We start from the raw sequence: 18,824 nt of genomic DNA, 5'->3' as shown, positions 1-18,824 counted from the left end.
TGTAACCATCTAATGTCAACTATGTTTTATAGATAATTTTAACCATCTAATATCAACTATGTTTTTATAGATTATTGTAACCATCTAATATCAACTGTTTTATAGATAATTGTAACCATCTAATATCAACTATGTTTTATAGATAATTGTAACTATCTAATATCAACTATTTTTTTTAGATAATTGTAACCATCTAATATCAACTATGTTTTATAGATAATTGTAACCATCTAATATCAACTATGTTTTATAGATAATTGTAACCATCTAATATCAACTATGTTTTACAGATAATTGTAACCATCTAATGTCAACTATGTTTTATAGATTATTGTAACCATCTAATATCAACTATGTTTTACAGATAATTGTAACCATCTAACATCAACTATGTTTTACAGATAATTGTAACTATCTAATATTAAGTGTGTTTAAAGATAATTGTAACTATCTAATATCAACTATTTTTTTTAGATAATTGTAACCATCTAATATCAACTATGTTTTATAGATAATTGTAACCATCTAACATCAACTATGTTTTACAGATAATTGTAACTATCTAATATTAAGTGTGTTTAAAGATAATTGTAACCATCTAATATCAACTATGTTTTATAGATAATTGTAACCATCTAACATCAACTATGTTTTATAGATAATTGTAACCATCTAATATCAACTATGTTTTATAGATAATTGTAACCATCTAATATCAACATTTTTATAGATAATTGTAACCATCTAATATCAACTATGTTTTATAGATAATTGTAACCATCTAACATCAACTATGTTTTATAGATAATTGTAACCATCTAACATCAACTATGTTTTACAGATAATTGTAACTATCTAATATTAAGTGTGTTTAAAGATAATTGTAACCATCTAATATCAACTATGTTTTATAGATAATTGTAACCATCTAACATCAACTATGTTTTATAGATAATTGTAACCATCTAATGTCAACTATGTTTTTATAGATTATTGTAACCATCTAATATCAACTATGTTTTATAGATAATTGTAACCATCTAATATCAACTATGTTTTATAGATAATTGTAACTATCTAATATCAACTATTTTTTTTAGATAATTGTAACCATCTAATATCAACTATGTTTTATAGATAATTGTAACCATCTAATATCAACTATGTTTTATAGATAATTGTAACCATCTAACATCAACTATGTTTTATAGATAATTGTAACCATCTAATATCAACTATGTTTTTATAGATAATTGTAACCATCTAACATCAACTATGTTTTATAGATAATTGTAACTATCTAATATTAAGTGTGTTTAAAGATAATTGTAACCATCTAATATCAACTATGTTTTATAGATAATTGTAACCATCTAACATCAACTATGTTTTATAGATAATTGTAACCATCTAATATCAACTATGTTTTATAGATAATTGTAACCATCTAATATCAACTATGTTTTTATAGTTTATTGTAACCATTTAATATCAACTACGTTTTATAGATTATTGTAACCATCTAATATCAACTATGTTTTATAGATAATTGTAACCATCTAATATCAACATTTTTATAATAATTGTAACCATCTAATATCAACTATGTTTTATAGATTATTGTAACCATCTAATATCAACATTTTTATAGATAATTGTAACCATCTAATATCAACTATGTTTTATAGATAATTGTAACCATCTAATATCAACTATGTTTTATAGATAATTGTAACCATCTAATATCAACTATGTTTTATAGATAATTGTAACTATCTAATATCAACTATTTTTTTTAGATAATTGTAACCATCTAATATCAACTATGTTTTATAGATAATTGTAACCATCTAATATCAACTATGTTTTATAGATAATTGTAACCATCTAACATCAACTATGTTTTATAGATAATTGTAACTATCTAATATCAACTATGTTTTTATAGATAATTGTAACCATCTAACATCAACTATGTTTTATAGATAATTGTAACTATCTAATATTAAGTGTGTTTAAAGATAATTGTAACCATCTAATATCAACTATGTTTTATAGATAATTGTAACTATCTAATATTAAGTGTGTTTAAAGATAATTGTAACCATCTAATATCAACTATGTTTTATAGATAATTGTAACGATCTAACATCAACTATGTTTTATAGATAATTGTAACCATCTAATATCAACTATGTTTTATAGATAATTGTAACCATCTAATATCAACATTTTTATAGATAATTGTAACCATCTAATATCAACTATGTTTTATAGATAATTGTAACCATCTAATATCAACTATGTTTTTATAGTTTATTGTAACCATTTAATATCAACTATGTTTTATAGATTATTGTAACCATCTAATATCAACTATGTTTTATAGATAATTGTAACCATCTAATATCAACATTTTTATAGATAATTGTAACCATCTAATATCAACTATGTTTTATAGATAATTGTAACCATCTAATATCAACTATGTTTTTATAGTTTATTGTAACCATTTAATATCAACTATGTTTTATAGATTATTGTAACCATCTAATATCAACTATGTTTTATAGATAATTGTAAACATCTAATATCAACATTTTTATAGATTATTGTAACCATCTAATATCAACTATGTTTTATAGATAATTGTAACCATCTAATATCAACATTTTTATAGATAATTGTAACCATCTAATATCAACTATGTTTTTTAGATAATTGTAACCATCTAATATCAACTATGTTTTATAGATAATTGTAACCATCTAATGTCAACTATGTTTTATAGATAATTGTAACCATCTAATATCAACTATGTTTTTATAGATAATTGTAACCATCTAACATCAACTATGTTTTGTTATATTCTTGTATTCATAGATTCAAAGACAAGTTTAATGAAAAGTATGGTCCTCAATTGAATAAAATCTACTCTACTGCTGACAAGGATTGGTTGATGTCAGTTCTGTATAAACTTATCAACCAAGATGAAAATGAGTTCATAGAAGTGGAAGATTATGATAGTAAGCAATAATGGACCAGTTGTTCTAGTAATGTTTGTTCTCAAAGTTTTGTAATTCTATTGAAAGAATGTAAAGCAGTGCAGTGCAGTCATGATGGTCAAATGGTTAATGGATGGCTTGAAATCTGCATGTTGTAGGTTCAAGCCTCAGTAGCGTTGGTTATTTTTTAATGGTTAAAGTCCTTAGACAAGATTTGAACCACCCTACATATGCACTTTGTAACAGAGTTTAATAAACTTGCAAAACTTGCATATTTTCATGCGCATTATAATGGTTATGTTTATAGAAGCCCAGTATAGAATGGCTTAGAAATGACGGTGCTTGATTTTATGTACATGTACTTACCTGTTCCTACAAACAGATTAGACAGTAATAATTTGTGTGTGAATATATCATGCCTGCTAGAGCAGGTATAAATTCTTCAGTAATGTTTTAGTTATTGCTATAACAGTTGTTTCAAATATACATAGAAGATATATGCATTTGATGAAATTTTCCATCACTGACTGGTAACACTCTGAATTTCAACTCCAACTACAAAGTACACACTGATTAATAATAATAATAATAATAATAATAATAATAATAATAATAATAATAATAGTAATCTTTATTTATACTGGATAGTTCTTTAAGCATATAAACATTTGTCTCCCAAGAAGTCCAGTGAGGGCCATCCCTCATGGGTTCAGTGTTAATGCAGGAGGAAACCGGAGTACCCGGGAAAACCTGCGTTGTTTGATAGAGTCAAACTGAACGACACTCTTCTTACTTACAGCGTGGTAAATTTAATCAAACCCTGAATGGGGTTCGAACCCCAACCCCAGTGGTAAGAGGCAAGTGGTTTAACCACTCAGCCACTGACAACCCTGAATGGGTTCGAACCCCGACTGCAGTGGTAAGAGGCAAGTGGTTTAACCACTCGGCCACTGACAACCCTGAATGGGTTCGAACCCCAACCGCAGTGGTAAGTGGCAAATGGTTTAACCACTCGGCCACCGACAACCATGAATGGGTTCGAACCCCGACTGCAGTGGTAAGAGGCAAGTGGTTTAACCACTCGGCCACCGACAACCATGAATGGGTTCAAACCCCAACAGCAGTGGTAAGTGGCAAGTGGTTTAACCACTCTGCCACTGACAACCCTGAATGGGTTCGAACCCCAACCGCAGTGGTAAGAAGCAAGTGGTTTAACCACTCGGCCACCGACAACCATGAATGGGTTCGAACCCCGACCGCAGTGGTAAGAGGCAAGTGGTTTAACCACTCGGCCACTGACAACCCTGAATGGGTTCGAACCCCGACCGCAGTAGTAAGAGGCAAGTGGTTTAACCACTCGGCCACTGACAACCCTGAATGGGTTCGAACCCCAACCCCAGTGGTAAGTGGCAAGTGGTTTAACCACTCGGCCACTGACCACCCTGAATGGGTTCGAACCCCAACCGCAGTGGTAAGAGGCAAGTGGTTTAACCACTCGGCCACTGACAACCCTGAATGGGTTCAAACCCCGACCGCAGTGGTAAGAGCAAGTGGTTTAACCACTCGGCCACCGACAACCATGAATGGGTTCGAACCCCGACCGCAGTGGTAAGAGGCAAGTGGTTTAACCACTCGGCCACTGACAACCCAAATTCCATGGCAACAAGCTGAATATTACCTCCAAATATCTGAAGTACATACTATGTACTGTTTCCATGGTGACACCATGAATATCAGTTCCCAATAACTACACTAAATAGTAAAGTACATACTGTTTCCATGGCAACACTAGGAATTTCAACTCCCAATAACTACATGTATACTAACTGTGTATACTGTTTCACTAACAAGTGGAATTTTGATAAAAGATAGGCAACCAGCTGTGGTCAAGATAAAGACAATCAACCAAATCTTTGTGTGATAAGAAAAGTAAATAGCCATAATATTTTAAAGATATATCATGTTTACCTCCCCGTAAGAGGAGGTTATGTTTTGCTTTTGTCTGTTTGTCTATATGTGTATGTGTCTATATGTGTCTGTCTGTATGAGGACACGATATCTCAAAAACTACTGCATCAATGCTAATGAAACTTGCTACACATCTTTCATATGGTAATGACAAGAACTGGCTAGATTTTGGTAAACATCCAGTGAACATTAATTAGTCATTTGCATGATTAATGTTTTTAGCACACCTGAACTGAGGTTCATTAGTGCTATAGGCATGGTGAAATGTCTGTGTGTGTGGATGTGTGTGTGTGTGTGTGTGTGTAAATGACTTAGGTCAAAAACCACCAGACAAATTGATTCCCTCTTTTTGGGTGGGGGCATTACTTTGGGCATGTAGATTGGAAATTGTTCAAATGAAAATGATCGCAGCAGAGATGTGTTTTTGGGTCAAAAAATTTGATTTTTGGTCAAAAAACTTGCACCCCAAAACTTCTGGGCAGATTGGCGTGAAATTTGGTGGAAACATTCTTTGGGTGTGTTTAGTTTAAGAATTGTTCATGACACAATGATTCCATCAGTGCTTTGCAAATTAGGGTTAAACATATTTGTGTCTTTTTGGTGGGAATGTTCTAAGGGGTGTTTGGATTAAGATATATTCTTGATATGATATGATGATCTTATTAGTGATATGCAAATTAGGGCTAAAAATGTGTCTTTTTGGTCAAAAGGCTATAATTCCAAAATTACTGAGCAGATGGAGGCTGAAATTTAGTGGGAAAATTCTAAGGACTGTTTAGGCCTTTAAAAAAATAATTGTTTGGTTCCGGTTACCTGACTCCACCTAGTTTTTCACTGTCGACCCTGAACTTTTTTTTATGTATTCGAAAAAAAATCATAAAATCGCAAAAATTATGAGAGAAATAGTGGATGTGGAAACTGAAATCAACTTAAAAAGACAATATAAAACTGTTCTTCCAATCTGTAATGGTTGTACATCTGATAAGAAGAAACCAGTAACACAGAGACCATATGGAAAACAACGGAAAACATACCTACCTAATCTGGACACTCACATATATATGAAAAAAAATTATAATAAAATAAAAAATCTACCTACCTCACCTATTCTAAAATTGAGCGTATACACCACACAATTGTTTTTATTAGGCCTTATATTAAGATGTATTCTAGATATGATTCCATTAGTGATAGGCAAATTAGGGTGAAAAGTGTGTGTTTTTGGTCAAGAAGTTATAATTCCAAAAATGCTGAGCAGATTGGGATGAAATTTAACGGGGATGCCTACAGAAATGTGTACATGAAGATGTAGTCACAATGATTATCCCATCAGCAATATGCAAATAAGGTCTAAAAATGTAAATTTTGGTCAAAAACCTACATGTTGAAAACTATATGGGGGTTTCTGGAGGTGTGTTATCTGCAGTTTTTGACACAACTGGCCCTAGCAACCATGACCAGGCAATTAGCAACAGTGAAGTGATAATGCATATTACAAGGATAACAACAGAGACAGGTAAGGTAAGGTGAATAAAGAATAAAATATGTATGTTCATATGCCTAGCAAAAAGACCACTCCCATAACAAAATCCAAATGATGGTTTACATTGCAAAGATGAAAGCTTGGAAGGGTAGGCAAGTGACTAAAGATTTTGAAAATGTATGAAAATATGCATAGCAACAAGACCACGCCCAATACAACAGCCAAATACAGTTTGTGCTACAACGCCATTGGCATTATGTTTTAGCAATTAGGCTTATCTTTAGAATGCCTACTTCAATTTCAATGTAATGTAGTACATACATTAAACATAACAAAACACATATGTCCCATGAAGTTTGTTGATGTAGTTTTAATGAATAATTTGCATAATTAATGATTTTCAGTAATTGGGATATGTTTTAAGAATGCAAGCTTCAAATGTCATATAATGTGGTACATATATCAATCATAATAATGTGCACCGTCCTATGAAGTTGGTTGATATAGCTTTTACTATTAATGAGTAATTTGATTGATTAATGATGTTCAGTAATTAAGCTATATCTTTGGAATGCACACTTCAGATTCCATATATTTATCACACACATCAACCATGACAAAGCGCACATCCTCTAAAGCCTGTTTGTATAATTTTTAGCACAACCGAGGTGAAGGTTCAGTAGTGCTATAGGCATCGCTAAGTGTCTGTCTGTCTGTGTGTATGTAAACAACTTTAAGTAAAAACTACTGGACCGATTACTTTAATATTTGGTGGTCATGTTACTTTGGGTGTGTAGTTGAAAAATTGTTCAAATGAAAATGATCGCATCAGAGATGTACATTTTGGGTCAAAAAATGTGATTTTTGGTCAAAAAACTTAAACTCCAAAACTAGTGGACATTTTGTGGAAACATTCTTAGGGGTAAGTGAATTAAGATTTGTTCATGACATAATGATACCATCAATGATATGCAAATTAGGACTAAAAATATGTCTTTTTGGTCAAAAATCTTTAATTCCAAAAATACTCAGCAGATTGGGCTGAAATGTAATGGGGATGCATCTGGGATGCATAGATGAAGAAATGTTCAGCATATAATGATCTCAATCAGTAATATGCAAATTAGGTGTAAACAAGTGAATATTGGTAAAAATTTATCTCAAAAACTACTTGATCAATGAGACTGAAATTTGGTGAAATGTTTCTAAAAGTGTTATTGTGCATATTTTATCACAATTAGCCCTACCAACCATGACCATGCCCTTAGCAACAACCAAATGGCAGTATATTTTAGTCAAATAACATCATCTGGTAGGCAAGTGAGTACACATTCAAAAAATGTATGCATATATCCCTAGCAATCATGACCATGCCCATAGCAACAGCCAAATGGTGGTGTATTTTACAAAGATAACATGGTTTATAGAAAAGTGAAAAAATATTCATAAAATTTATGTAAATATGCCTAGTAACAAGACCATGCCCATGGCAACAGCCAAATGATCACATATATTGCAAAAATAACAACAGAAATTAGTAGACAAATGAATAAATATTTTATAAATGAATGTAAATGTGCCTAGCAACAGCCAAATGATCACGTATATTGCAAAGATAACATCAGGTATTCATAGACAAGTAAACAAACATTCAAAATGTATGCAAATATGTCTAACAACATGACCACACCCAAAGCAACAGCCAAATGATTGCATATATTGCAAAGATGACAACATGATTGGATAGACAACTGGACAGTCATACAGCAAATGAATACCTATACCTAAGCAACATGTGGATAAACAATTTTAAAAACTGTACAGTTGTGCTACAATGCCAGTGGTGCTATTTTTAGCTCCGCTGTCAGCGAAAGCTGAAAGCGTAGCTTTAGGTATAGGTGGGTATTGAGGTATAGAGAGTAGAGTGAATCATATGTGTCCGTCAAACTTTTATATTTTCACTATCTACTCCAAAAGTGACAGTCGGAATTCTTCGATATTTGGTGTGCATGTTCCCTGGGGGGAGGCTATTCAGATTTGTTCATGCCAAGTTGATCTGTGCCATTTTCAATTTTTTATGATTTTTTTTCCAAAAATGACATTTTCATCAACTCCTCATAAACTTCAAATCAGATTGCTTTGATATCTGGTGTGTTGATGCACAGGGGGTAGCTTACTTAGATTTGTTAATTTCAAGTCAGCACGTCTTCTCTTCTATTTTTTATGATTTTTTTTTTGAAATTTGAAAAAAAAATGAATATGTTAATGAGTATTATGACCGACGCCATATTGGAAATCAGTCCGCGAGACTTTAGGTAAAGTGTAACTTTTCAAAAGACACTATTGACGTCAAACAAGCAATGTAATATGTGCTATAGTCTTAATTCTACGCATTGTGCACCCAAATGACAAATATTTGTTCGAAAAAGGGTTGTAAACTTCAATTCCAATTCTCCACCCACCCCTCCTACAGAATGGTTCATTCCAGTATATGCACCTCATTATCATTGTGAGAAGTCTTCCATGCCTGGACTGAAGTGTATCGAACGATTTTTGACAGAGTCAGTCGTCAATAAAAACGATAATACTCTTTCTAAAATTACCACATTTTGAAAGGGAAAGTACTTTGTGGTTCATTTATGGAGTTTTGTTTTTGTACGATCAATATTGGTGGCAAAATTACAGCGTCAAAATTGCCGATGTGGTAATGCAGGACAATCCCAAGTACCCGGATGCACGAGGGACTAACCCAGAAGCAAGTCGTTGTCAGCCATACGTTACAGTGCAGTGGTAACATCGTCCGAGAAATCGCTGCGTTCAGTGTCATTATTCACAGAATTGTTGTTTTCGAAAACCCGTCTTGAATTGTATAACTCTAACATGTCAAGTTATATTTTGAAAGTTGTATCGCTAGTTTGAGACGATTTTCTCACGTACTATCGGGGCTTACATGGACTTGGACCTTACTCCAGTTCATCGGGAAGTTTAGCCAGCCCGATAATTCTTTCTGGTTTAGTTTACAACACTTTTGATCCGCAGATTTTGTTGTTGTGATGAAAAGAAATTAAAAATTAAAAAAAAGATCACTTCAACCATTTCGTTGTGTTTTCTTTATGAAAGGTAATCGAACATGAACGAGTGTTACCACTGTAACCAGGAGGGTCTATGCTGTAACGTTTGACAAGGGTTCGACATCCCGCGAGTCTAGTAACTTTCTGTAAGGACCAGTAAAGGTTACTAAAATGCATCCGACGGGATAGTGACTTTTCGATAGGTATATTAGGGAGCTCAGAATTCAAACCACCGGCTATATGATGAATTTATGGTCATAGTAAAATTCATTTGATTTTTAATTTGCTATTTTGACCAACTCTGGTTGTCTATTCGCGATAAAATTACGATTAGTTTGGAAACGGGGTAGATTTTCTATGATTCCGTGTCATAAAAGCATGTGTTGTGTAGTTTTCGAAAAGCACACCCGGTGGGAAAGTCGCCCAACAGGCAATCTCGCGCCATTGCTGTACTACGTGGCACTTTATTCTGGCGGGGTGTCTCTTGAAAACGGGAATAGCGAAGGATGAGCCAATCAAGTGAGACCTTTCAAATGTAGCTAATATTATAGCCAATAAAATTAGTTGTACGATGATATGTGTATAATAAGGGTAAGGCTGGCCTCTACACTGTAACAAGTAAATAGTAAAGTTGAAATCTTTGTCGCATGAATTCGTATTTAAGTACGGATGCGTAGTCTTTCTGAACAGTAATTTTTAGATCAGTTAGTATTTAAACTACGTTTCTGAGTTAATTATTCGGTAGGTTATTGACGAGCTCCCTTTGTAAAAACGCTGTACAAATTGGATGTAATACGTAAGTGAAGCTCAATCATAACAATGGTGGCTGTCAAAATCGAAGACGCAATTTGACCGTGTTCTTATTTCAGTGAGTTTATTCAGCAAGAAAACAACGTGTTCTCTGTTTTTGTACTTCCTACATGATGTGATGATCGTTTTTTTTAACGGTACAACTTACAGCCTACAATGAAACTGCTAACTTAGTAACAGTGTACTAACACTGACATGATTCCATGTTCCGTGTTCATGTTTTGGGGCACATTTCTAAATACGCGAAACCAGTTATTGAATGTGTAGTGGATATTGGTTTGAAATAAATATGGGGTCTGGAAAAGTGAATTAGAAGTAGAGCAAAAACTAAGAGAGATGAAGAGCCTAAGTGAACAACCGAAAGCACTTAAAGATAGGACCACCAAATTTTTTGCAGGACTACTACGTTATCAATTTTACTAGTCCTGTGGGATAGTGACTTTTTTACTCCAGTGTCGAACCCTGTTGGCTGAGAATGACTCTCTTTCGGGTACTTGGGGATTGTCGCCGTACGGAAACTAAGATGGCGATTAATACAATTCTTCCCTATATATATATCTACTACAACTAGTACAAGTTGAATGTTGTTGACTTGGTAAATTTGTTAGAAAATTGAAATTCAAATTGCCTCAAAATTATTTTAGATCCCTAGTTTATTTCATTCATCATTAAAATTTTCCAGGGTTAAAGCTGTAAGACACTGGAATTATTTATAGCCAACCTCAAAATCTTCTCTTTTTTTTAGCTCCGCTGTCAGCGAAAGCTGAAAGCGTAGCTTTAGGTATAGGTGGGTATTGAGGTATAGAGAGTAGAGTGAATCATAGGTGTCCGTCAAACTTTTATATTTTTACTATCTACTCCGGAAGTGACAGTCGGAATTCTTCGATATTTGGTGTGCATGTTCCCTGGGGGGAGGCTATTCAGATTTGTTCATGCCAAGTTGATATGTGCCATTTTCAATTTTTTATGATTTTTTTTCATAAAATGTCATTTTCATCAACTCCTTGAGAACCTCTTATTAGATTGCTTTGATATCTGGCGTGTTGATGCGCAGGGGGTAGCTTACTCAGATTTGTTAATTTCAAGTCAGCACATCCTCATTTTTATTTTTTATGATTTTTTTTTTGTAATTTGAAAAAAAAATGAATATGTTAATGAGCATAATGACCGACGCCATATTGGAAATCAGTCGACGAGACTTTAAGTAAACTGCCACTTTTCAAAAGACACTATTGACGTCAAACAAGCAATGTAATATGTGCTATAGTCATAATTCTACGCATTGGGCGCCCAAATGACAAGCGTTTGTTCGAAACAGGGTTGTAAACTTCAAATCAGTCCGCAACATCCTCATTTGCATACTCTATCCTGATTCGACCAGAAGCTGAAGGTGACCTCATTTGACCGAGCGATTTTCCACAGCAAGTATCTTGAGTATCAACACAGGACGTTCTTGGTACTCACTAAAATCACACTTCAGACCCACTATAAAAGTGTGATGTTTTCAGATAACATGTAACTTGTGGTTAATTCTATATTGTCGTGCAATTTGGAATGACAGTGAACCAGAATTCAGACAACTTGCGTAAGGAAGGGCATGCCAGACATGCGGTTGAAGTTATGGCCGACAGTTCACATGTAAAGTTAAACGACATGAACGTGTCTTGCCTTTCCAAAATGCAAATATTTGGCAAGTAAAAATAATTAAGATAATTACAACTTTAATTTGGCTTCAGACTTTGCATTATGTTTTGCGTATCTTTCCCCGTTTTACATGTAAATCCGAAAAGGTTCTCTCTCATCATGTCATCGGTGTCAGTGATCATACCGCGCGGGGCTGCTTTGAGTACGAGCGAAGTGAGGCATGTTGAGGTATTTTGTTGAGAATTATAAATATTGCGAAATGTCAAGTACAAGGTTTAAATACAATGGAATGATGAAAAAAATGGCAGAGTCTGCTGACAGGCGCCGGTCACAAGAAACACTGTGAATTAAAATATCAGACGATGTATGTATTAATCGCCGACAATCCACCCGTATGCACGAGGGACTAACCCGGAAGCAAGTCGTTGTCAGCCATACGTTACAGTGGTAACATCGTCCGAGAAATCGCTGCGTTCAGAGTGTCATTATTCACAGAATTGTTGTTTTCGAGTGAAAACCCGTCTTGAATTGTATAACTCTAACAAATGAAGACATGTCAAGTTATATTTTGAAAGTTGTATCGCTAGTTTGAGACGATTTTCTCACGTACTATAGTACTATCGAGGCTTACTTGGAACATGGATGTATTACTCACTAATACATCCATGCTTGGAAGTAGTAGGACCTTACTCCAGTTCATCGGGAAGTTTAGCCAGTCCGATAATTCTTTCTGGTTTAGTTTACAACACTTTTGATCAATCACGCAGATTTTGTTGTTGTGATGAAAAGAAATTAAAAAAAAGATCATTTCAACCATTTCGTTGTGTTTTCTTTGTGAAAGGTAACCGAACATGAACGAGTGTTACCACTGTAACGTATGGCTGAGAATGACTCTCTTCCGGGTACTTGAGATTGTCGCCGTACGGAAACTAAGATGGCGATTAATACATTTCTTCCCTATATATATCTACCACAACTAGTACAAGTTGAATGTTGTTGACTTTGTAAATTTGTTAGAAAATTAAAATTCAAATTGCCTCAAAATTATTTTAGATCCCTAGTTTATTTCATTCATCATTAAAATTTTCCAGGGTTACAGCTGTAAGACACTGGAATTATTTATAGCCAACCTCAAAATCCTCTTTTTTTCTTTTTCTTGTGTGCATTTCCCAGTCATTTTTTTCTGAGATTTTGTGCAATTTTTCATAACAGTAGATTTTTGTTATAAAATGGTGACTATGGTATAAAAGTACAATACATTACCAACTTCTGTGTAAAATGTGTTTTATAGTGAAACATCATATGAAACCACTAACCACTTTATTGCATCGCTAAAACAAAACTGCATAGTGAAGACCTGAACCACTTCTACATGTCACCAAAATAAAAAATTAAATTAAAAAAAACAACAGCGGAGCTATTCTGACCGATAGGTCGCTTGTTCTTTTTCTTGTGTGCATTTCCCAGTCATTTTTTTCTGAGATTTTGTGCAATTTTTCATAACAGTAGATTTTTGTTATAAAATGGTGACTATGGTATAAAAGTACAATACATTACCAACTTCTGTGTAAAATGTGTTTTATAGTGAGACATCATATGAAACCACTAACCACTTTATTGCATCGCTAAAACAAAACTGCATAGTGAAGAGCTGAAGAACTGAACCACTTCTACATGTCACCAAAATAAAAAATAAAATTTAAAAAAAAACAGCGGAGCTATTCTGACCGATAGGTCGCTTGTTTATTTCAAAATGGGTAATTTGGATAATTAATTATTTTTGGTAATCAGGATATATCTTAAGAATGCAAACTTCAAATTTCATTTGACTTGATACATCCTTCTATATGTTTGATGTAGCTGTTTGTGTAGTTTTTTAGCACAACTGAACTGAGGTTCAGTAGTGCTATAGGGATCGCCCGGCGTCTGTCTGTCTGTCTGTGTGTGTGTGTGGATGTGTGTGTGTGTGTGTGTAAACAACTTAAAGTCAAAAACTGCTGAACCGATTGCCATGATTTTTGGTGGGTCCAATACCTTGGGTGTCTAGTTGGGAAATTGTTCAAATCAAAATGATCGCATCACAGGTGTGTGATTTGGGTCAAAAAATGTGATTTTTGGTAAAAAAAACTTAAACTCAGAAACTACTGGGCAGATTGGTGTGAAATTTTATAAGAAGATTTTTAAGGAGGTGGAAAGTAAGATTTGTTCATGACATGATGATTCCATCAGTGATATGCAAATTAGGGCTAAAAATGTGTCTTTTTGGTTAAAAATCTATAATTCCAAAACTACTGAGCAGATTTGGCTGAAATTTAATGGGAATGCATCTAGGGATGTACGGATGAAGATATATTAAGCATACAATGATTCCATGAGTGATATGCAAATTAGGTGTAAGAATGTTCATTTTTGGTCAAAAACTTATATCTCAAAAAGTGCTTGGTCAATGAGTCTGAAACTTGGCGAGATGTTTCTGAAACTTATTCTGCAGATTTTCTTCAAAACATTTTGACAAAATTGGCCCTAGCGACCATGACCACGCCCTTTAGCAACAACCAAATGGCAGTATATTTTGGTCAAATAACAACATCATCTGGTAGGCAAGTGAGTAACATTCAAAAAATGTATGCAAATACCCTAGCAACCATGACCACGCCCATAGCAACAGCCAAACGGTGGTGTATTTCACAAAGATAACAACGGGGTTTAATAGACAATTGAATAAACATTCAAAAAATGTATGTAAATTTGCATGGCAACAAGACTACGCCCATAGCAACAGCCAAATAATCACGTATATTGCAAAGATAACAACAGGAATAGAAAGACAAATGAATAAACATTCAAAAAATGTATGCAAATACCCTAGTACCATGACCACGCCCATAGCAACAGCCAAATGGTGGTGTATTTCGCAAAGATAACAATGGGGTTTAATAGACAATTGAATAAACATTCAAAAAATGTATGTAAATTTGCCTAGCAACAAGACCACGCCCATTGCAACAGCGAAATGATCACGTATATTGCAAAGACAATATCAGGAATTCATACACAAGTGAACAAAAACATACACAAATGTATGCAAATATATCTAACAACATGACCATGCCCATAGCAACAGCCAAATGATAGCATTTATTGTAAAGATAGCAACATGGTTGGATAGGCAACTGGATAGTTATTCAGCAGAGGAACACCTATTGTTAGCATAGACTAGCATATGGATAAACATTTTTAAAAACTGTACAGTTGTGCTACAACGCCATTGGCGGTATTTTTAATTGTGATGTGTAATTTGCATCATTTTGATAATGAGGCAATATCTTTAGAATGCAACCTTTAAATTTCACATAATTTTTTAGTACAAGTAAAGAAGTGCATGTGTCATTTAAAGCTTGATGTAACTTAAAAGTTAAATATTTAATTTGCATAAATTTTTAGGTAATATGATAACTATACAAGCTTCAAATTTCAAAGTTTCATTTAATTAATTTCCAGTTAAGTGGTACATCATGTATAATAGCTAAGATCAAAATTTTGCATTCCAACAATGTGTGTAGGCCCATAAATCTATGGTTTTGCCCTTCTGGGAGGCATTCAGTTTGAATCTGGTATTGTCTGTTTGTTGGCAAGAATTGATGACATGAGTGAAATGATTTGTTTTTATAGGTTTCTGTGCTGGGGATGGTGAAAAGAAAACATTCTGGGAAAGAGTTCATGAAGAGGCTGTCATAAGTTACACAATGAAAGAGGTTTTTAGTGTGGATTCATCAGTCAGACTGGATGCTATTCAAAATTTAGGTGAGTTATAACTGAAAAATGTAAAATTGAGAAATCGCAACAGCAACAGTTATATACTGATGTTATCAATGATGAGCTTTCTAATGAGACTGTCTAACTATAGTCAGATAATGTTGTTAGCCCCAACAGGGCTTATATGTTGGGTTCCTTCCGTGCATGCATGCATGCGTTCTACCTCATATCTCTGGCATGCGGCAACCGATTTCAACCTCACTTGGCACAAAGGTAAATGCTATGTGAGACATATGCATGTCACTTTGTTTTTCAATGGAATCAAATACAGCTGAATGGCAGCCATATTTGTTGTTTGTGTGTTTACCCTCATGTCTATGGCTTGCACTAACCGATTTCAAGCAAACCTGGCACAAAGATAAATTCTATGTGAAACATATGCATGTCACTTTGTCTTGTGACTGAATCAAATATGGCCAAATGGCAGCCATATATGTTGTTAAATTTCACAATATGTATTATAACTTTACAAGTGTAATACCTAAGGACTCCATGCTAGTACCTACACCCATATTATCAATTATAATATACCTAGTGATAATGCTGTGCCATGATTCGCTAGAATCAGTCACGTGATAGGAAAATAGAATGACTATTTCCCTAGGGAAATAGTTCCATCAACTTTTACATGGTCACATGACCACCGCGCGTTTACAGCAGGTCAAAATGGCAGCTTCTGACGATGTCGTCTGCCACCGCGAGTTCACAGCATGAGGTATATTAGAAAACACATATTGCCTGGCCTATATTCGGGCTATAGCACCCGTTCATTACCCCCTCGTGACTGTGAGTTACCAGAATCACATGCTATTTCCCTCGCCCTTTGGCCTCGGGAAATAGCATGTGATTCTGGTAATTCACAGTCCCTCGGGTGTAATAAACAGGTGCTGTAGCCCTCATGGCCAGGCAATATGTGTTCAATATTCTTTTAAGCCCTTGACCTGCGACCTTGAAAGTCTTCTTCAAGGTTAAATAGCCAAATTTGGGTTTTCTCCATAGCTGTTTGAATCAAACATTTCAAGTGACAAGTGTTATGTTATGCTTTTGTCTGTCTGTGTGTCCATGTATATGTGTGTATGTATTGTACATTGTATGTATGTGTGTCTGTCTGTCTGTGGACATGATATCTCCCAATCATCGATTCTAAGGAAACTTGCTACATATCTTCCATATGCTAATGGCAAGAACTGATTGGAGTTTGGTAAACATCCAAAGAAAGTTAATTACTTATTTGCAAAGTAATTTTTTTTAATAGTTATATCTTTGGAACACATACTTCAAATTCAATATAATTTGGTATGTATGATAACCATAAACCAGATTTAAACTGATAGCCTTCCGTAAGGGCAAAGTTTTGATATTCTCGTTCTTACAAAGATTTGATGGAATACAACAGAACATGTGCAATTAGTTATTTTTCCTCATTGATTGTTAATTGCATGCCCATTGCTATAAAGATCATGATGTAAATATTTGTGTGCTTTGTCATTATTAGTCCCCACCGGACTAAGTCCGGGATGGGGACTTATGGATTGGGTTCCGGCCGTCCGTCCAGAGCCGTTTCTTGGAGATGCTGGGATCTTTTTTTTTCAAACTTGGTACAGGAACAACATACAATGGCATACATATGCACGTCAATTTGTTTCATGATACAATCCAATATGGCCGCCTAGCAGCCATTTTGTTTGCAAATTTTCCCTGTCTAAAGCCATAACTCAGACATGTTTTAACAGATCTCATTCAAAGTTGGTATTAGGACAGTGTTCTATGACATACATGTGCATATTCATTGTTGTCGTGATACGATCCAATATGGCCGCCTGACAGCCATTTTGTTTGCGAATTTTCCATGTCCGAAGCCATAACTCAGACATGCTTGAACAGATCTCATTCAAAGTTGGTATTAGGACAGTGTTCTATGACATACATGTGCATATTCATTGTTGTCGTGATACGATCCAATATGGTCACCTGGCAGCCATTTTCTTTGCGAATTTTCCATGTCCAAAGCCATAACTCAGACATGCTTGAACAGATCTCGTTCAAAGTTGCTATTAGAATTATGTTCTATAACATACATGTGCATATCTATTTTCATCTTGATACGATCCAATATGGCTGCCTGGCAGCCATTTTGTTTGCGAATTTTCCATGTCCAAAGCCATAACTCAGACATGCTTGAACAGATCTCATTCAAAGTTGGTATTAGGACAGTGTTCTATGACATACATGTGCATATCCATTTTCGTTGTGATACAATCAGATATGGCTGCCTAGCAGCCATTTTGTTGGCGCAGTTTTCATGTCCAAAGCCATAACTCAGATATGCTTGAACAGGTCCCCCCCCCTCCCCCCGTACCTGACCCATCCTTTATTGTTGAATGGTTTATTCCATCATGTCATCTTGAAGAGTAGGCATGTCCCATGTCCAACAGGGAGACACAACATGAGTAGGCATGTTCCATGTCCAACGAGCAGACACAACATATCTAAGTCTGTTTGATTTAGATTCACAAGTGTTGTTGCGTGATCAGAGTATCACTACTGATCAAGAAAATGACAACATAAACTGCCAGTTCTTTAAAACCCAATCATAGCGGGGACTGTCATTCTCAATGACTTGTTTCATTTGTTTTTGTTTTCTGTTGTGATTGTTTGATATTCTTTGTGCTATAATGCTTTTCATTGTTTAGACTTTTGACAATATGTCTTGTTCGCTTTTGGTTTTTGCCTTTGATTTTTTGCCTTAGCCGTTTTTTTTTTTGCCAGTTGATCGAATCTGACCAATTGATTCTATTGCTCACAATAGACTCAACTAATTCCCATCAGTGGGATTTCTCCTTCTGGAGTAAATATGTTAGTGTTTGTTTGAAGGGTTGGTGAGTATATGAGTGAATGTTGTACAAGTGTATTCTGATATTAGTGTTTGTTGGTAAAGTTAATGACTGTAATGTGTTTGAATGTCTGTTGTATCAGCAAGGATGTAAGTGTTGATTTGTTAGGGTAATAATGAATGTATGAATGTCT

The 18,824-nt window shown here is 34.5% G+C and overlaps 1 protein-coding gene across 2 annotated transcripts in view; it reads left to right on the top strand.

Annotated features, from left to right (window-relative positions):
* LOC144449144 (protein tirA-like) overlaps positions 1–18,824 on the top strand; it is a 125,134-nt gene that overhangs the window by 83,750 nt on the left and 22,560 nt on the right. For both annotated transcript variants that reach the window (XM_078139610.1, XM_078139611.1), the window contains exons 7-8: positions 2,884–3,026; positions 15,654–15,785. In XM_078139610.1, coding sequence (XP_077995736.1) covers positions 2,884–3,026; positions 15,654–15,785 — 275 coding nt within the window. The remainder of the gene's footprint in view (positions 1–2,883; positions 3,027–15,653; positions 15,786–18,824) is intronic.

The sequence above is a fragment of the Glandiceps talaboti genome, chromosome 18, assembly GCF_964340395.1.
Source record: "Glandiceps talaboti chromosome 18, keGlaTala1.1, whole genome shotgun sequence".
In the NCBI taxonomy this organism is placed as follows: domain Eukaryota; kingdom Metazoa; phylum Hemichordata; class Enteropneusta; family Spengelidae; genus Glandiceps; species Glandiceps talaboti.
This window is presented reverse-complemented; position numbering and strand designations above follow the sequence as displayed.